Here is a 21180-nt window from a genome sequence, read left to right on the forward strand (position 1 = left end):
ACATTGCGATATTTACAAAGAACTGTTTTATAAATTGATACTTAGAACCTCATATCTCTTTTATTTTAATACAAGCAAGATTCTCTGTACACATAGTATATACACAAAATACGATTAGGCTTTGTAGCATGTCTTTTATAGCAGCATGAATATATTAAACCATCTCACTCTGGGAATGTAAATAAATATTGTTTCAACATCAAACTTCCCATGCATAAACTGTATTGGTTCTGAAATAGCCTATTGGACTGGCTGACAAGTGACAGTTTTAAAATCAAACATTTGTAACAGAAGGGGCTACAGTTATGATTAATATATCAAAAGACAGAAAACAATGCATAATACCATCTGAAATGTTGCAAATCACCTTTCAAACAACTAAGGATATTAACTTTTTATTGGTTAGAAAGCATCACCAGCTAAAATCATGATAATTGAAACTGGGGAAGCATGCTAATGAAAACTGCTTTACTACATTGCTCAAAGTTTAAATAATTTGAATTTCTTAAAAGATGTTAGATGTATTTGAAAATTCTGCTGCAGTTCCAGTTTGAACAGTATTCTCAGTCCTGCTGGAACTAACAATAGCACTAAAGAAGGAAAGCTAAGGACAAGGAAAAACAGAAACTGACATCTGTGTGTGTTTGGTGTTTTCTTCTCACTCATCAATTTCCAGTTTTAAAAAGCATTATCTGAAAAAGTCTGTCTTTTCACACATAATTATTTGGTTGGATTAAAAAGAGCAATAGTTCTTTTATCATTAGTCTTTCTGCTGTAAGAAATGTGTTTTGTATTTGCTCGCAATCAAAACCATCTATACAATTCTCTTTCTCGGTAGTCTGGTTGTTTACTTATATTTTCCATAAATGTTTTGATACTGTATGTTTCCTACTGCTCTTGAATAAAAACGAAATGTTTCTTCTGTCCTGCCAAGGTTGACAAGTACATCCTCTGTAAGGCCTATCTTAGCAGGATAGGAAAATGGAATTCTTGTCTACTGCTTCTCTACTTCTGTTGGTCATTCCTTGCCATTAAACAAACACACCATGTCTAAAGAAAATTTAAAGTAATTTTGTTTCATCAGTAGTTGGTGAGATATCCTATTTAGAGTCATGTAAGTTCATACTATAATCTTTCTAGTCTAAATATTGTGAAAATGATTACCTGGAAACAAAAGGGATGAATCTTTTATTGTAGGAACATGTTGAAATCTTTAACTCAGTGATAGTAAAAAAGCATTTTATTTTTTGCAGATTATAGAAATTTTGTAAACATTAATCAGCACACATAAACTATATACTGAAGTCTGTGTATTCATATAAAGTAAGGAACTTTACCTCCAGTTTCAGTAGCAGGATTTGTGCAATGCTGAATTTGAAAGAATTAAGATTGCTGAATTTTTAGTGGAATATTTGTTGAGACATCTCCCACTTCCTTTAGGTTTGGATGATAGGCATTTTAAGGAGGTGACCTCACTTGATATTATAGAAGAGGTTTCTTGGGGGTGGGAAGAAAATGTAACTAACTTTTAGTTTATTCCAGTGTAATTGCAAAGCAAACTTCACCTGAAAAAAATACTGATATATGAACTTTAGCTATTAGGGTTGTTTCTGCAAAAGTCAACTGCTAGCCTTAGAAGAGCACTCAGCTATTGAAGGGATTGGCCTGAGCTGTTTCCCGAGGGCCCTGTCTCTGTTGGGAACTGGGGAGTGACTTCGGCAGGCAGGTCAGAACAGAAACTCAATTAAGAGCGCCAGCCCTTGAAGGAGCCAGCATCCTTTCTCTCACTACAGGTGTGGCTAAGTTAGATGACTAAAGTTGGATGGATGCCCTTTTTTTCTATTCCAATCTTACTGTGACTTTACAAGTGGTAGGAATACTTCCTCATTGACACAGTTCTGATGGATGGTGTAGATATGTTTTAAACATATCACATGATTACTTTCCTGATAATCTTTATATACTGAATCATTGTGCTTCACCAGTTGATGCTGAAGCACAATGGAATATATTTATATATATTATATATATATATGAGATATTTATATATTAAATTTAAAAAGTTGTTGTCATTATAATGAAAGATTAAACCTACAAAATAGATAGATCAGGCATGCAATCAGATCCTGTCGTTAAGAAAGTCTGAAAAGTAGTTTTCTCTATTTGCAGAAATAATGATTAGTAATAGTGCCAAATCTAAATATCTGTCTTGGTCAGTAGAAAGACACTAAAATAGGCAGCCTCATACATTATGAAATTATAATACAGCTTTTTCTTGTTTCAGTGTCACAGATTGCACCAGTTTTTTTGATCACAGGATTTCATATGCTTTTTAAGGAATGGGCTAGTGAGGGTGATCAATCAAGAAATGACTTTAGAGTGGGCAGTTTAAAATAAAAAGAACCTTGTTTTTATGTTTGATTGTTCATGAATAAGAAGTTTATGAGAAAATCCAATTTTGTACTGCTAGAATTCATTGCAGAGTAGGTATGCATGATAGATAAAAGTGGCAAGAATAAAGGAGGAAATGAGAATATGGATGAGTTAAAAGGACCTGCTTAATCTCTGTTATATCTGATATAAACCTTTTCTGGGGCTGCGTAGGAATACATTTCTAGGGTGGTAAGTTATAAAAAGAAACTGTCTATAAAACTACTGTAAGCTCATATGTAATAGTTTGTTATATAAAAGTGGGGAAATAAATTACAGACAAATTGCTTAGCAATAAAATTGATTGAATAACATTTGATTAAAAACATTCACAGTAAAAATGGCATCCACATATTTTACAGATGATAGAAGAACTAAGATTTTGGTGAAAGACCTGCAATAAAGTAATAAATATAAGTAAATGTACACCAGAAAATGTTGTATTACACTCAGAAAAATAATTTCTCTGTTTAGATTTTGTAATAAAGTTTTTTGCAATGTGCTCGATTTTTATGGATGGAATAGAATAAAGTCAAAAACATTTGGAAAACAGCTTTCAGCCTGATGTTTTAAAGCAATCAGAGGTCAAATGTAACCACAAATCAAACTACATTTTGAAGAGGCTTTAGTAACTAACAAACACAGGAGGTGGTTTACACCAGCTCTTTTCCTTTGAACATCCATTGATTAAAAGCAGTCAGACCACTCACTTCATTCCAGCTGAGGGAATGATAATGGACCCCCTTAAAACCTTTGCAGGTGTCCCAGAATGTGAGCATGACTTTACAAACCAACAGAGCTTAAAAATGGTAATAGCTAACAGATTCATAAAAGACAAACTATTAAGGGGCAGTGTATTAGATCTGGGCAGGAACTGCGTGTATAGGATGAGTAATCAGGTATGCAGAGAAAAGTAGAAATGGGCCTCTCCCTTTATTCAGGGTTCAGTGAGTGGAATTTCATTTTCTTATCCTCCATTTATAATAAGGGCTATAGGTTAATAGTATACAGATTTCTGTGAAAAGAGGTGCTCCACTGAAACTCTTTGTGGCTTTAAAACTGATCTTCATTAAATAGGTCCAGAGCCTTATGAGAAACTATTCATTTAATTTTATTCCTTGAGAAGCAAAAACTATGGAACTCGCTTCAAATTCTGAACTCTTGATGCCAGATACAGAATATGAATTCATGAGCATTCTAGAAGAATTCTTTAAATTCTAGGCAGTAATTTATAGATCAATTTAGTAAAAATAGTGTTTTCAGCATATAACTCGTACTGATGCTGCCTTTGTGCACAAACCTGTTTGCTTATTCCTCCCCACTGTTCTGTCCCTTAGCAGGTCTGGAGACTTTTATTGTCATGTCCTTCCAGTCCCTCTGGAAGAGAATTCTTTCTTCCATGACATCTGTGTGACACTAGACAACTGGTAAAGGATAGACTAAGGCTACTCAGCACTGATGTATAGTCATTTGAAAAATCACATAAAAATAAGGTTAACATCTAACATATACATGCAGATTTTAAAATGCATCCCATTCCCTCCATATACTGAAATTCTTTAGAAAAATAGAGTTGAGCTGCCCAGACTTACATATCGCTTAACTATTTTATCTTCCTCCCTTTCCTTCCGTTTCACTGGTTTTATTGTCTTTTTAGTTCATTTGAATGGAAATTTTACAGGTTGTTTTATACCACACATCCATAAGACTCTGGAGCTCACTGGGACCTCTACCATTTCTCAGATTCAAAACCCCTGGAACCAGATACAGAATATGAACTCACTAGTATCCTAATGCAACCAATATTAAACCTTCTAATGGCAAAACTCTGCAAAGACATTTCATCACAATAATCTTTGATATGTCCTCCACTTGGAGTATTTTTAAAGCTTCTTATTGACATAACTCTGTTAAAGTGCTTTTCAAAGTAGTGCTCAGCAGGCAGGTGGTATTGTGCAATATATGTAGTACAAGCTCACATTACAAATGATTTGTCACTCTTAAAACAGAAACTGAAAAAAAAGTATCTCAGCTAATAAAACCTATTCAGTGAGTCTGCCTAAGAAATACACGTGTTTGGTAGTATGTTGTCTATACATAAATAGCAGCACTATATAAAACACAATTCTATGACCAATTGGATTTGGATTTGTCTTTTTTTTTTATCTTTATACTCCATGAACCAATATATAAGCCATACTTAAATACTAGGGCTTGGACTATGTTCTTTATTTTCTCATTTATTTGTCTATACACAACTGCCTATGCCATAGTTTTCATATACTACTCAGTGCTTTGAAAGTCTGCCAAACATTCCTTAAAAAATACTTTAAGAAAGCTGAAAAATAAACACTCTCTGGAGCAAAAGTAAAAAAACACAAACAAACAAACAAAGCAAAAAAACCCCACACCCAATCAAAACCTCAGCAAATAAAAGAACAAAATATTCAAGGTGTTGAAGTGGAATCACTTCTTAGATGACACAGTTGTCATGAGTTGCAGGGAGCAACCCCATTTACTGCAGCAGGTAAATTAGCTAAAGCCAGGCTATACAGAGCAAGACAATATAATTTTCTTCTCACTTACATGTGATCTGATATGATTCAAACAACAGTCTTTTAATGTAATTTTTTACAGATACCCTGAAAATTCTCTTGTATCAAAAACCAGTTTATGTACTCTTCTATATCCATTTAGTAATACAACAGATCTACTTACCTATTCTTCCTTTCTCTACAAAGCCATTGAGTGATGTTTAGAAAATGATGAGAATTTTATTTCTAGAAAAATAACCTTTTTTTTTGTGTTTCCCACAGTTCATGCTTTGAGCCAAAACCTACCCTTGAATAACCACAACAGTCAGCAGCACTGGGAGGAATGGCCAGATAACTGACAGCTGAATTTCCCGCTCTTAGTTTGTTGTAAAAATGCTTATAAAGCATCAGGGAGAGGGGTAGGAGAGGAAGGGCAGAGAATGTTTAAGCGAGTTTCTTGGATGCTGGGCTAGGAGACTGGAGAAAGCATGCACCTGCCATATATCTTATCCATTTCACTAAAATGATATTCAAAATCAGGCAATGCTGATATTCCCAGAATTGAAATAATAAATAAAAAGAACTTCCAGCTAAACTAATTATTATCACACTACAGTCTTTATATAATGTGCTATTTACAGGGAAATACAAAAAGTATTTCATTAATACAAGTACTACAAAGACTACATGTGATGCAGAACAGCTTTTACACTAGGCGAGGGTATGGAACCTGGAGTCAAAAATAATAGAGAATTTCCCCCCACTTACCAGTGCAACAGGTGTTCAGTGCAAAACAAACTGTGTTCACTCCCTTCGAATTCAATGCATTTTTTCTAGAAAGCTCCTAACAGAGTCACAGTCATTTTTCTATGCTCTCAGCAGCAGCACAACAGCTTTGGTGAAAGAAAAGCAGTGAGCTGGCTGCAGAGTGGGAATGCAGAGAATTGGCAAGTGTAGAAAAAGTGGAGAAGCTAAAAAATTTATTTTCCAACAAAATAACTCTCCACAAGCTGTGTAAACTTTTCTTACTAAAACAAATACTCTAAAACACAAAGATTTTACATTTCCAGTGAAACTCACAGTAACATTTGCCTGTTTTTACTTTCCTGAATCTCAACAAAGAGCCAGCAGATTTATGCTTTCCCAATTACCTGGGTCAGTAAATTCCCTCATATTCCCTGAATGCAATTTGGATTTTTAAATTAAGAGACAGAATGTAGAAATAGACTTTTTGGGCTTTTGAGTAACCTTTGTTTTCTTCAGTAGATTCTCACAGTTTGCTGCCTAATGTGCACACGCACACAAACGTCAATCCACCACCCACCCACTCACATACACACCTCCAACATGTGTGCTCTGCTTACTGACAGTAGAACAAAAATTAAGCTGTGCCCATTGCAATATTGTGACCTGAACAGAGAAAAAAAATTTATAGTGGTAAGTTCATTATCTTTACCATAACTTTAAAATGCAAAATTTGGTTTGCAAGGACAGCATAAGGTATAAGAGTTACACCCTTTATCTCAAGCACTCATCCATATTTACAATAAGTATAAGCTTTCTGCTACAGAAGAAAAAGTATTTAGATTGAACACTGTTACAGATTTCCTAAGTGAGGCTAGTTCCAGTTGCCAGTAATTCAAAAGCAAATCTGCTGACTTGGCATTAGGACTCTAAAACAGTGTGATCAAACTTATATAGTAAGAAGGTGTCTGCAGAAATAACATTTATAAACTGTATATACAGTACACAGTACCAGTACATAGAAAATAGATTTTGACTCCATGATCCCCTGTGTGTAAGGCAAGACTGAATTCTGTCTTCATACGGAGACCACCAGAGGTACAAGCAACAGAGTGGTGCTTAAATCAATATGCAAATCAAGTGCATACAAATTAAAAATCAGAGCAGACAAAACGTTTTAGATTTTTTATGTGCTGATCCTGGCTTGCTGAATACATGGGAAGTTATTAAACATCAAATGTACCTTTTTTTTAAAAAAAAACACTAACAACACCTTGATGGCAACAGATATTGTTCAAGTGGCAGCTACCAAAAACAGCTTGAAAAATGTCATAGTACAACATGAGAAACTCTTCAGTTGTACTACACTAATTCATATAGCACTAACCAAAAAAATAAGTATATGAATATTCTATTTCATGCTATTGCTATGCAAGCAACAGCAATACAAATCAGCATACAGAAGGATACCATATGTTCTGCAAAGAAGAACCCAAGATATTTTCAGGGGACATTGTTACAAGACTTCAAAGAAACACAAGACTGCCAGAGGCAATAGTTACTGATGGATGTAAACATCCCTGTTCCACTCTCCTGCATCGTTACGTTTTTTCGATATCACTTCCCCATCCTTGTCACAATATTGGTCCCTTGATTTATGACGACTGCGCTGTTTGTTGCATTCATTGTGGTCCTGCTCGCGGTCCCTCTCCTTCGAGCGATGCCGGGACTCTCTGTGTCTGTGTTCACTGATCCCATGGGACTCGTCTCTGTGATTATGATCCCTGTGAGAATCATAGTGGTCACCATGCTCATGTGAGTAGTCCTCCTTTGGCTCTACGTAAGCTGAATCTCTGCTGTCTTGTGTTTCTGAGTCAAAAGTTTCTTGCCTGTGAAGGCCTCTGACACCACTGCGATGGTTGTGGTGCTGGCTGGAGGAAGAGCGGTGCTGGGATTTCTTGATGGGTTCGACCCGTGCTTCCTCTTCGATGTGGGAACCGCTGCGCTCAGGGACCGAATGGTCATTCCTCTGCTCTCCTTGAGATCCCTGCTACCAGAACCAGCAGTAAGGTCATGAGGTACACATTGAAAAGCTTCCCCCAATATCAAATTCAACTAGAAAGTACCATGAAACCAATAAAATTTCAAGTACAGAACAATCCACTTTGAATCTAAACTAGGAAAGAAACCATTAGTATTCCACTTTTACTGAAAATTCAGTATTATAATACAAACAATTCTTTTTACTCTCATCAGAATTTAGGGTGGCGCTTGGGTTATTCTGTGGCACTTTCTCATTTCTTGTGATGTTTCTGACTGCTCCAGTTAGCAATAATTGTCACCACCTTCCAAAGAAAAAGAGAGCATGCAGAAACAGGACAAAGTGCAGAAAAATTGAGAGGAGATATCATGCTAGGAGAGGGAATATATCAGTTAAGAGTTTACAGATGCTGTCTGGCAACAGCTGCTAGGGGAAAGTGATTTTAGAGGGCTGAGGAGGTGGATTCCAGCAAAGAACCAAAGTACAAAACCTTGGCTCTTAAAGAGGAACTTTTTTTTAAGGAAAAAAAAGGTATTGAATCTGGTATGAATAAAGTTTGTATTATATACTAATAGTATCGCTGACCTTCTGTTTTCTCAGCAATAATTTCATTTCTTCTTGGTAACAAAAAAATAACATTGACCTCATAATTTTAAGAGCTTTAGAATACAGCCCATTGCCAAGAAAAGCAGGAGGAGAGTGATATTATCACATACAAAATTTCCTAACACACCACTGCTATTAAAAGACCGAAATAAAAATTACCAGGCAATAAACCTACTCTTCACCCGCATAAATGCTTTGAAATCACTGCAAAATGAACAAGCGGCATTATTTACCTCATTTGGGGGTTTCATTACATTAACCTGCTATTATTGCCAAACTTCAGCCAAGGACTTTTCAGGCTTAATTGCAAAAGTTTTAATAGTAATATTGAAGTTGAATTACGCTTCTCACATCAGATGAAAAATGTCAAGACAAAATCATCTCTGCTGCCACAAAATTAGTGTAGATTTTACCAGAGTTGTATAGGCATTTGTTTGTGAGACTCTTTTGAATACCAAAGTTAGTCTTAAGTTTGGCCTTCTATGTTCGCAGTTGTCTAAAAATAAGGATTGCCCCCAGGGCAGTTCATGGACATATCTTCTTTCTGTCTTTCTATTTTGTGGAAAAGAGCTAGGGGAAGGAGGAAATTTTGTCCTTCAGCCACAGATCCTGGCAGGTGGGTTTCCTAGCAACCCAAAAAGTAAAATTGCAGGAAACTGTAAAGGAAAATAATCTGTATTTAATCAGAAACTTATAAAAAGCAGCATATTTCAAATCAGCAATTTGGTAAATTTGACAAATCCTAATTTTCTAAGACAACATTTTATTATGTAAACATCTGAGAGACGAGGTGGGTTTCTAATTTGAAACAAATGGCATAGATGAGAACAAGGTAACAGGAATAGCAGTCCAATTTCTTATTTGTTCTTGCTTTTGTGATTGTCAAGATGATTCTGATTTGCCAGAAAGGAATATAATAATTGTAAACAGGAACAGATCTGTTCAAGGTGAAGTGAAATGACTCAACAGAGGTGAATTTAAATGAAATTAAAGAAAAGCAAAAGAGTCCAAAGCAGAAACATGCCTGCTTTGCACGTGTAAATGCAACTTTCATCAGTTCATCACCATGACTGGTTTTTAGGCACATAAACATAGAACACATGTGAAACCCTATAGTTCTCATGTGGTCAAATGCAAGTACCTACACATAATCATGACTAATAAAATCTGTCGGTGCTGTGGTTTGAGAACAAATGCAAAATTTGAACCTGCATTGGAAACACTGCTGCTCTTACAAGCTCAGATGCGACTCCTGTGCTAAGATGAGCACATGAGAAGAAACAATGAATAAGTTTAGAACCAACACCTGCAATTTCAGAAAAGTGTTAGGGCTGTTGGGATTTATGGGCAAATTAATTGACAGTAACTTCAATTAAATATTACAGGTAATGCCTGAATCTGGATTAGATTGGATCTGGATTAGATCTGGCTTTTTGGTTCATAACCAAATTTGGGCTCTGATTTGGAACAGATTCTCAGTGCAGGAATTTTATGGCCCAATTTCGTAAGGTTTTTTGTCTAAAATAGAAAGAGTTTGAGATAATCCTATTTCAGTACTCAGTTTGTACTTTCAAAGAAGTAGGGGTTCTTGGAAAGAAGTTTATGAAGGTTGAAAGAGGACAGAGAAGCCTTTGTCCACTGAGTGAATTTGCCTTGCTCCTTATTTCCAGTGGTCCCTGATCACCTGCACCATATGTGTGTGAGGTGGCTCCGGTCCTTATGGAGTTATTTCCAACAATTTCCACACAAGTTTGTTCTGAAGCTCTCCCCAGACAGACAAGGTCTCTGTCTCGGTCTTTGCCTATTTAATTTCAAACCATCCCAGGATGCCTCACGCCTTCAAGCACCTCGTGCCATGCAATGCATACAGGCAGCTCCATGCTGTAAAAATGCCACTCTGGCAGCTGGCAACACAAATCCCTCCTTACAATGTACACTGGGGACTTAAAAAGCACAAACCCAAAATATGTTTCATGGCAAAGGGGCACTGCATTGGCCCCAGGAGAGGATGACTCCAATGCTCTGCAGTGCGGACGTGGCTCCCCCAGACCAAACAACTGGTGGCTTTTCCCTGTTGAGCAGTCCAGAAAAACAGCACAGGCATAGACTTTAAATTCTCTAAATACAGGGTCTTAACATTGTTGAAAGAATGGGTTCAGCCACCATCATTAAAAAGCAGACCCACTCTGTGCCAAGGCAATGACAAGCTCAGGTATGAGATGTCAGCTGAAGATGTATCATAGGAAATGAAACCAAAGGAACGGAAAAGTTTTATGTTCCATAAGGGATCCCTGTTGATTCACACTTCTGTACTAGCAGAACATACAAACAAACTTTGAAACTGCAAATACACCCTCATTTTTAGTCCTTAAAATAAAAATCTGTTAGTTTGTAAGGAGACAGCACAGCATTCAGAAAAGTGTTATTAAAACTCTGCATAGTTCCTCCAGAGAATGTGGTTAATACAATGAGTATGTGAGCTATAAATCCACACTCAAAAAGCATAAAAAACTTGAGCAAAATAATTTAGAAGTTTACAAAGCAAAGGAAGTTTATCTAGCAAGGCTGCACACAACAATACTGAATTTCATACTCAGAAATTCTTCCAGCTCACAATTTTTTCAAGGTGTTTCAGCTCTGAGGACAGAAAAAAAGGCAGAAATGAGCTATAGCTTACAGTCTCTTTTCCTGCAACTGTATCTGAATGTAAGACAAGGAGATACCCTTCAAGATCGCTAAAGAAATCTTTCTTGTTAAAGAACAAACCTGCCAAGTCTGTGGTTTTCTAATGGGAAATAAATTATTTGACACAAAAAATTATTTTGCAAAACCATAAAAAAGAGCATAACTATTTGCATTTTAATTTGGGTGCAGATACATTTTTCCCTATTGATTTCCTAAAAGGGAGTGTTTTTCTTAGCCAAAGATATGAATTATAACTTGCATATATATGTAATTTATGGGCATATATTGAACTTAGGTAGAAATTTAGATGTAGTAAGCCTTTATTTGATCTGGGACAGATCTATTTTATCCCCCTCGGTGTACTTCTCAGCCTCAAGGAGTCACTCACTACTTATAATGAAGTAGTGAAGTAGTTTAAACACTTCATCTCATACCATGCAACACATATCCAAAGGAAAGCATCTCCTTATGCTGAACACCTCAATAAAATGATACAAACCAAAAGTCAAAGGAGAAGAGCGGGGACATAATATGCCCGTATCAACAGGCACATTAGTGCAAAGGCAGGAATAAAGCCTGCTTTTGCCAGGTCCCTGGAGGGTGCCCTCACTGTTCAGAGCATGGAGCCTATCTCAAGGTCTTTCTGCAACATACAGTGGGACTTGGATTTGACATAAGAGTTTGGCTTCAAGGAAGTCTGTACTTTTCACAGCAATGGCCAATGAATAAAAGAACAAACAAAATATTGGAAGGGCCACTTTGACCTTGAGTCTTTACTACTACAGTCAGTAATCCTCAACCTCTACAACTCTACAGCCTGTGGGAAGATTGGAACATTTGTGGATCTGCCCTGTACATAACCCAGTTTGTCATGCAAGGCCTCTGGGGCCAGGATTTGCCTATTAGCCATAGTGTGCCCATCAGTCAGGAAGTTACCAGAGGCTGGAATGTGCATAGTCTTAGTCTAGTTTTATTCCTCTGATTGAATTACACACGGCCAGCTATAAAAATGCTTGTGGCTGGTACACATATTACTGGCACAGCGGTATCCTGGGCACAATAAAACTTGAAGTATTCCATTTCACATCAACATATGTTTTCAGTCAGGCCAGCTCAGTCCTTGGAATCAAAACCAGCCCCCTAGTCAATACACAAACACATGCTACTATGAATACAATAGCAATAACAGTAACATGCTTGCATTTTCCTTTTATACTGGGTGAATGTCTGCTGAAAAAGCTTTCAATCTATCAACAACAGGAAAACATATTCAGCATATTCTAGTATCAGCCTAACTCTGTGCTTTGGAAGGAGAAGAAGTTGACAGAAGAAAAAGAAGAGATGGCATAAAAACTGTACCTGTAAATTAATATTTGGACCCGGGCTAATAGGAAGAGTGGCTGTTGCGAGTGTGCGAGTGAGAAGCTGGTTAGGAGGGTTGCTGCTAGGTGGATGTGTGGCCTTCCAGTAGGCTTCCAGATAGTCAGCAAGGTGCTCACAAGCATCTTCAAGCTGGTTCTCGTCAAGAATTACATCGAACATTTCCTGATAAAGAAAAGGTTTTAGTGAGAATAATCACCAGGTAAAGGGTGATCAGCAGGAGACATTGATCATGCTTTACATTAATCAAAAATAACCACATTTTTAGTACTTGTATTAAGATATTTTACCTTTTTTGCTTTTTTGTTTGTTTTTTCTGAATGCAGTTGGATAAAAAAGATGGTAATCATAACTAGCACTAATATTATATTTGCTAAAGCAAGGCCTTGTGACTTCCACACAGTAATGCACAAACAGTCAAAGAAGACAGGAAGAAGCAGCTTGAACAAATCTTAAATACACAGAAAGAAGGGATAAATGTTGAACAATTCACTATTGAAAAAATGGGATGGCAAGAAAGGGATTCAGTCCCCTTGTAGAATAACTAAGAGAAAACTAAGGTAAACTATGACCAATAACTAACAACCATAAGAATACAGACCATTCAGTTCTGTAGTGTCATACAAATATTAGGTAAGAGATTAGTCACAGAGTCTAATTTTAGCCTCCTAAAGTTAGGAGGTGAATTTTATCCATTTCCTCCCTGGTCAGGGAGCAGAAGGCAGCTTTGTGGGCCTATGCAGATCTCCAGCATTCTTCATTGACTTCCTGGGGACTTAAGCATTGCTTAACTGAGGTGCTTGAACATGAAAACATTCTCTTCACTCAGCTCTGTAACTATGGCAATTTATATCTGCAACTGATCTGTACTCCGATCTTCTGGTTCCTTATCCATACTCTTGGCAGCTGAGTACGCAGGCAGCAATGCATGCCAGGTTTAAAACACAGTTGGGGTGTCATCACCTCCACTTTATAGGTGGAAATTGAGAGAATTTGCTTCAGTGCACATCTGAAGAAGAACTGCAGAGCTGTCAGCTACACAGTACCACTCAGTTCTTTGGCAAAACCCTGACCAAGAACATTAACAGTGGTGGGCCATGCTGACAGATGCCCCAGAGGAGCTACTCAAACCATTTGCCTTACTCTAAACTACCAGAGATAAAGGACAGTCACCAAGAGGGTTCATTTTTCAACCAATAACCCCCTAAAACTTAGCAAGCAAAGCAAATGTTCAGTTTACTGAAGCACTGACTGTACCAGCACACATCCTAATAACTGATTGTGACTAGGACTCTTTTTCCCCTGCACCCTAAAGCAGAGCCCTGAGACCACAGATGTTCTGCAAAAAGCAATAGTTAAATATGGCCAGAAGAGGGCAAACATTCCTGAAAATTATGTAATTAACCTCGTGCTTAAAAAGAAAGGCACCTTTCAGAGACAAGACATAAATTAACAGTAACTCACAGGAGGACACTGTGCCAGTTTATCAGCTGCTACCATCTGAACATTAAGGTGTTTGGCCTGAGATTTCCCTCGAGATTTTATCAACCTCTGTAAAACCTGTGAAAAATAAGACATTAAAAAAAATGAGCAGACTCAGACTTAATAGACATATATAGCCACCTAAAATGTTTACATTAAAAACTGCTCACATGAGCAGAGCAAATTCTTCATTTGCTGGCTTCAAGAACATTTCCTGTGTTCCCTCATCCAGGATGTGCTAATTTTCATTTACATCCAAATATCTCCTTTCCTTTACAAGCAATATAAAGTTCCACTCCTGCTTTTTTTTCTGCTGCTTCCGGTTTTGTTTGTTTCTAAGTTGAATTTTTAAGATTAGATTTCCTGAGTGCTCTTCCACAAATTAATTTTTCTCTTTCAAATGCCTCTTCACAAGGTCTGTGCATTTTTTTACACACAGTGAAAGAATATATTATCAGATGTTAAAGTTTAGCAATCAGTCTGATACTCATTCAGTGAAAATCCTTCTTTCATTTCCATATTATTTTGATTTAAAAAACCATAAGCACTACTTATGTGATTGATACTGGAAGTGCAATTCCAACTAAAAAACTCATTGGAGCTACAGCATTTTATCCAAAATAGGTTTTGGTTAACACTAGAGCTCAGATACTTTTTTGATTCACTATCCAAGGGGAAGCAATAACAATATATAGCTCTGAACCTAAATGAGGACATGTGACTATCTGCATTTAAGGCCCCAAAAAAAGCCCAAACCAACAACCCAAAAAACCAGAAAGAACATGAAGGTATCTAAAATATTTACCTTAGGAGAAGAAATCTTTACATATACTATAATGGGAGCCAGAGAGGTTTTGCTCAGTTGAGCTGGGTGATTAATGGTATCAGCATCAAGCACTACCAACTGCAGTGTCCTGGCCAATTCAAAGATCCGTTCAATTTCACTTTGAACTTCAGCTGCAAAGTAGAAAATTAGAGTTAGAGAAAATACTAAGAGGTGATTAGCTTTAGGAAACACGACAATATAGCAGACTGGTGTGTTGCTCCTTCTCTGGTTGCAGGAATTGCTGTTACCCGTCCACATCCCTGGCACAGCAGGGTAATGAATACAGCGTTAATGAGGGCGTTTAACCCCAGCTTTGCTGCCCTTGCAGGCACTGCCTGCCTCCCCGCCTCACCAATTCCTGCTATTCCAGGCTGCAGAGATACTGATAACACCTTCTGACATGACCCCAGAGCATGTATATAAGAAAAAGGGCTACAAATGCTTGCTGCATCAAACGACAACCTGAATATGCCAAAAAACCTGCTACATGTAAATAATGTCAGCTCAGACTCCAATCTTACCCAGTAACGAAGTACTGAATACTGTACTAGTAGAAACCACTGCTTTCCCATTTACTTCAACTTATCAAAGCACTGGAAAACAAGTTTTGTTCTACTAGCCTTAGTATGGTACCATGTTAAAAATTTGGCTATTATGTGTAAAACACTTCTATATGAGAAAATAACTGAATAATCCACATAATGCTATGGTATCTTCCTTACAATCCCAGGAGCTGTGGAAAGCTGATTTTCCCAGAGGAAAATAATCTTTTCTTCTGGTAGTCATGCTCCCAGCTCCTCAGCACCATGAATGGCAGTACTTTCCAGGGCAAACCTCTCCAAGACAGATGGGCTGCATCCGCTTTCACAAGTGGTGTAGAAACTGTCTTCATTCCCCAGTGAAACAAAACTACATCTTATAATAGCAAAATCATCTTTAAAATGAAATCACATTTTTCTGCTCAGATCTTTCTATTGGCTGATTTCACAGGGGAATTAGAAAAGCTAGGTGATTTATGCAAGTCTATAAAGAAAGTCATTGGGCCAGACAAGATTAATTCCTATAGGTTTCCCTTTAAAGGTTGTGCATGCTTCATGAACCAAAACTAAATTATTAGTTTACTAGATTAAATATCTAGTCCATTCAAAGAAAATATTAGAAGACAACCAACAGAGACTTAAAGGTCAAGAAGAGGTACTAAAATTTTAATAGAGAGTTTCTTGAAATTACATTACCGGCCTTTTAGCTATTATGCTGGCAAAAGCTTAACTTTTGCTTGAAAACACAACCTACCTGATTTGGCTAGAGAGGGAGTTTTCTACATCAAATGGTTTCTTTCAAGAGATATGATGAGATTGATTTTTTTTCTGTCTTAGAATAGCAACTGAATAAATCAGGTACTATAAAAAGGTTGCAAAATTTCCAAGAGAGAGCAAGGCATCCCAGCTAGTATTTTGGCTCCAAATCAATATGTGATTGCTGTGGTCATTTTATAAACAAAGTAACATCTAAATGGTCATCAGAAAATCTATATATGAAAACCTTTTTTGGAGGAGGTGGACATTGGTTTGGGTTAATTAGAGATCGCTTCCAACTGTTTGTGATTACCTGCAGATTTGGGTGAGCACATACAATCAGTCTTTTACAGCAGTGAACATTGTGAGATGTCCATGGTGTGGTATGGAAAACATCAATGCATGCTTTGCTGCTGGTCAATAAAAGCACTGTGGTCCCGCTGCTGTCTGAATTGGGATCACATTTTTTAAGACAGAACTTCTGATGGTTCTTGCCACATTCACAATTACATTTTCTACAACTTTGTGGCACAGAGATACTGCTGAAATCACTGAATGCCACTGTCTCAGAGTTTTAGTAGAAGATAGTCAATAATCTATCCCTAATTTAAGTACAAAAAGACAACTGGAATAAACATTTTAGAGATAATTTGTCACGCTATTCTGATGATGAATTTAGATTGCTTTCCTGCAATTTCAAACCAGGCTCAACACTTCAATCACTATAACAATATTAGTTAATGTATCATTTTAAGACCATTCCAGACTGCTAAAAAACTCTTGCTCAAGACAATTTATAACCAGCAAAATCTGTCTCTATGCCACTGTATCACAATTTTGACTGGGGAAGCAGTATTTTCTACACTGCTCACAGCACTTTTCTGCCAGTAGAGAACACATCTCTGTGGACTAGATTTCCTGCTATACTTTTTTGAAACGCCCTCTGCCAGGGCAGAGTTTGCCTCAGGGTATGTTCTATTGTGAAACACACCCAGGGCAGTAACTGCAGGTAACTATGGTCCTGTGAACCAATCGTTTCCACTTAAGTCTGAAGATGGAGAGATCTTTTTTGCCAATTAAAATGTATTTCAGTACCTATTTTTCTCAACTTGAGTATAGGACAAAAGTTCAAGGAACTCCACTGCATGACTGGTGAACTAATACATGTGCCTCTACCTCTTCAGTCAGGAATGGATGGGAAAAGTGCCACAGGGATAGCTGAAGAGGTCCTGATCTCCTGTTCCTTAGAGTACTTCTTCAGCTTCTGGAAAAACTTTCACTTTGCTTGAAATCTTCTTTGAATTCCAACTTTACAAGATTGTTGCAATTACTTACATAATAGTAGCTTCTCTTTTTGGATGACAAAGGCTTTATCCACTGCTACTGCTTTGGTTTTTATTTTTCTTTAGCAGTATCTCAAAAACCAAATTCTCTACCTGTAAAAACTCCTCCTTTCTCAACAAGACATTCAACACGAATTATATCTGACTTTCGTCCGAAGTAAGCAAATAACTCAGAAAGTCATGTGGGGATAGTAACACAAATGTCACTGGTAGTTAAAATAGGGAGCTGAGAACAGTGACAGTAAGGTATCTTCAAAGAAGCACAGTAATAGCTTTGCAATTTTTCCACCTCCATGAATACCATCTATTTATAATAATGTCCCTTCTTATGTACTGAAGAGGCATAAGAGTGAAGTTATAACACTAAACTCCAATAAACTGTATTTGCCAGTCGTAATGAGAGGCATACAAATAATCAGAATTACTGTGACGATCATCATGAAATGCTGACAGCCCAGCTACAACACTCAAACCCAGAAATCAGCTACCAAATTTTAAAGTGACCCTTACAATCTATTTCATATGGTCTCCTTGGTAACCAGAAAGTGAACATATTTTAAATGACAGGAGCACTCAACTATTTATTCTATACAACAAGGAGTCAGCTCTAAGAAACAGTAAGTACACATCTCCCAGAGAATTTTAAATACAGCACGCTTAAACTTACTTCCAAATATTAATTACCAATATCACTGCTGCCTAGAACAGAAATTCAGTGCAATGAGAGGACAAATAAATTACTTATCCCATTATGGGCACAGACAAACATTCTTTACACCAGCTGGACCTCACAAGTGAATTCCAAGAAAAAATCTTTCCCAGTCTACTACAATAATCTCACCTAAAATACATGCAAAGACACAACAACACGTTATCTCTGTCAATTCACTACTAACATCATGAACTGTGGTGGAACTTAGGGTCACTTGTGTAATGCCATGGTACAGGAACATTCTCTGTGGTACACAGCCCTCCTGCAAAGCTGGGCTCATCCATAGCAGCCAGGAGTCACCAGGACACAGCGTGAGAGAGCGGTGGCTTTGTCAGCAATTTGTTTCAGCAAGACCCTGATGAAACAGCAGTTCCCTGAGAGGGACGAGATGCAAAATGGACATGCATCTAGCCTGCAAAGGTCCAAGTGAAGCACAAAATACTGCTCAGAGGCAGTGAAGAAATTTTGATCTTCACAAGGAGCAGTGAAATTCACATACTCTCAACTGAGCAGAGTACAACTTTTATATCCTATTAAATTTGACCTTGTCTCCTGTCTATGGTATTGGTGGCTCTGTTTTGTTCATTGAAATAGATAGGTAAATTATGATTTCAACTGCACAGGCACAGAGACAAAGCATTCTAGTTTTTTTTTTAAACAGGGCTGCTGATTTTACAGACATATGGAATGAAAAGAACACAACTCTGTCAATGTATGCAATACAAAATAATTAGCAACACCTTACACAAATGGCTTTGAAATAATTTTATAAATTATTTCAAAATAATAGGAGAATAGCTATCAGTAGCCATGATTTTTTTTTTTGCTAATTCTTTTATACAAGCATGGTTTCTAAAAAATAATTAACCAATAAACTCCATGACTATAACTAAAGTAATGAGAAGTTTAGGGCAACCTCAGGATTTCCATAACAAAGGTGAAAGAAAAAAATGTAGTTTTTATCCCAGTGCCTTAAAACCACCTAGAAGGGCTTGCACCAACAACTGTGCTAAATGTCATACCTGAAATCCAAGAAAATAAAGAAAAAATTAGGAAGTGATAATTATTGAGCTGTGCTCACACAAGTCTCTAATGAGAACAAAATCATGAGCTTAACTGACAGAATTTAAATTTTAAATTTTAATTTGTGAGCATGTGTGTGTATATGCATGCTTCATATTGAGTGAAAAATCACCAGTGTATCCATGGGGTACTGCTGTAAGCAGAGTGCAGGCCACAGCAGGCTACCCCGGCTGCTCCAGGGATCTGTGCTCCCTGGAAACAAAGCAAGGAGGCTGAGACGCTGCTGGGCTGATCCAGTAAGCTACAAGGGGTTTGAGCACAGCGGAGCAAGCTAAGAAGAAACCCCACAGGTATAGAAGTGTTTGGCCCCTTTCTTTTAATCTTCCTCTTTCCACCCCTCAAGAAGCAATGCTGCTCCGGGTAGGTGGGGAGTGGACGGGGGCTTGGCTGGGCAGTCTCTATTGCTTCCCCAGGCAGGGAGGTTCAGTCCCACAGTCTCCAGGCAGGATTGCCACTCCCACCACTCACACCGCGGGGTGTCCCAGTGTTGGGGAGCAGAATGCTTTGTGCCTCTGCTCCTGCATATCCAGCTAAGAAGGAAAAAATCTTGAAAAACATAAGCCATAGGGAACAAATGCTTTAGCTTAGTCCTCAGGCAACCAGTCCAAAGATGCCTGGATTACCGGTGGTTTTAATCAAATGTCTAGCCTAAATGTAGTTTTGTGAATATACTTAGATTTCCCTGGTCTCCACCAAATACCTTAGCCACTAGCTTGTTACGTAAAAAGGGGAGGGTGGGAGTGGGAGGATGACAATATTTTCCAGGAAAAGTGGCTGCATGTGTTACTCATGCCTAACAGATGGGGCTCCTGCAAGGGATAAGGCAGAAAGGAGAGAAGCATTTCTGCTGCTCTGCCTGGAGCTCCTGTCTGGGCTCTGCTGAAGGGGAGCTGTGGGGTGAGGTGCTGCAGGAATACAGGGTTTTCCTCCTCCTGCCTGCTGAGGCTCAGTTTAGGCAGAATTCAGATGGCTTTTAATGTACACACATGTCCAAGTGGTATTGACAGAAACAATGTCATTTTTGGAAACCTCAACAAAACCAAGATCTATTTATAATGGACTAACATCTCCTGAAATGCAGCACTGTAATTATGTGAAAATATAAAACAGATAGTGTCATTTAAAAATACTAAATGGCACATAAAAATGTCTACTTCCTGCCTCATTTCTCTGGAATAGCAAAATAATAACATTCATGGAATGATGCTTCTCATGCCAAGTTTAAACTGGAAGTAAATTTTAATGGCCTATGAATGGAAAAGATTGAAAGCAGCAGATTGCAGCAGTAACACAAGTGGCTGAGCACTGCACAAGGGTGCACCGAAATGACAGTGCCAGGAAGAAGCACAGCAGCTTCAGAAGGTGCCGTTCAGTAGCACAGCTCCCTCACACTCTGTTAAGGAGTAATTGTAATAGGAAAACTGAGCAAAGAAGCAGTCTAACATTTATTTTGTCCGGAGGATCAAGCAAGTGTCTCTGCATAGTTCAGAACTGATATCATCATGTCAGGCTGGCAATAACTTGGGTATTTGTGCACCATGCCTCATTACCCAGAGCAGTGCTATAGGCTTTTACAGATCTAGTCCATACAGAGGCACCAAGTAAGCATTCCCTTGGTATGTTGTTTTTTTCAGAACAAACATAAATAAAAATGTTCAGCCTTTCTCACAGACAGGACGTAGAACTACTCCATCCCTGGCTATTCAACCCCTCCTGCTGATAGTGTGCCACTCACAAAACATTTGCGTATTCATTGAGTGGGAGAGATTCTGACTTTGCAGCCTGATGCTCAGAGTGGGAGGCAAAACACATGGATTCCAGTTCCTTCTCCAGGGAAAGTTTAATTATTATGCAAAGTGCGTAAGACTTAGCAGGACCAACCAAGAGCCATCCTAAAGGTGATCATAGCCCTGTCATGGTGATGGAAATGATGAGTCCATGCCTCTCTTAGCAGAGAACAGAACTGAACCCAGACTTCTTTGTGTTCTGGTTGAACAACGCAAACTTTTAGTCTTGGAT

The 21180-nt window shown here is 37.9% G+C and overlaps 1 protein-coding gene across 18 annotated transcripts in view; it reads right to left on the reverse strand.

Annotated features, from left to right (window-relative positions):
* Window positions 1-54: 54 nt before the first annotated feature.
* CACNB2 (calcium voltage-gated channel auxiliary subunit beta 2) overlaps window positions 55-21180 on the reverse strand; it is a 247207-nt gene continuing 226081 nt past the window's right edge. For 10 of the 18 annotated variants that reach the window (XM_038127523.1, XM_038127518.1, XM_038127525.1 and 7 more), the window contains 4 exons: window positions 14708-14859; window positions 13885-13980; window positions 12400-12585; window positions 55-7758 (listed from right to left, as the gene is read on the reverse strand). In XM_038127523.1, coding sequence (XP_037983451.1) covers window positions 7267-7758; window positions 12400-12585; window positions 13885-13980; window positions 14708-14859 — 926 coding nt within the window. In that variant the 3' untranslated portion in view covers window positions 55-7266. Of the gene's footprint in view, window positions 7759-8514; window positions 8560-10948; window positions 10993-12399; window positions 12586-13884; window positions 13981-14707; window positions 14860-21180 lie in introns of all 18 variants that reach the window. The other 8 variants (XM_038127519.1, XM_038127527.1, XM_038127521.1 and 5 more) reach the window with 5 other exon arrangements.

This window comes from Motacilla alba, chromosome 2 (genome assembly GCF_015832195.1).
Source record: "Motacilla alba alba isolate MOTALB_02 chromosome 2, Motacilla_alba_V1.0_pri, whole genome shotgun sequence".
Lineage (NCBI taxonomy): Eukaryota > Metazoa > Chordata > Aves > Passeriformes > Motacillidae > Motacilla > Motacilla alba.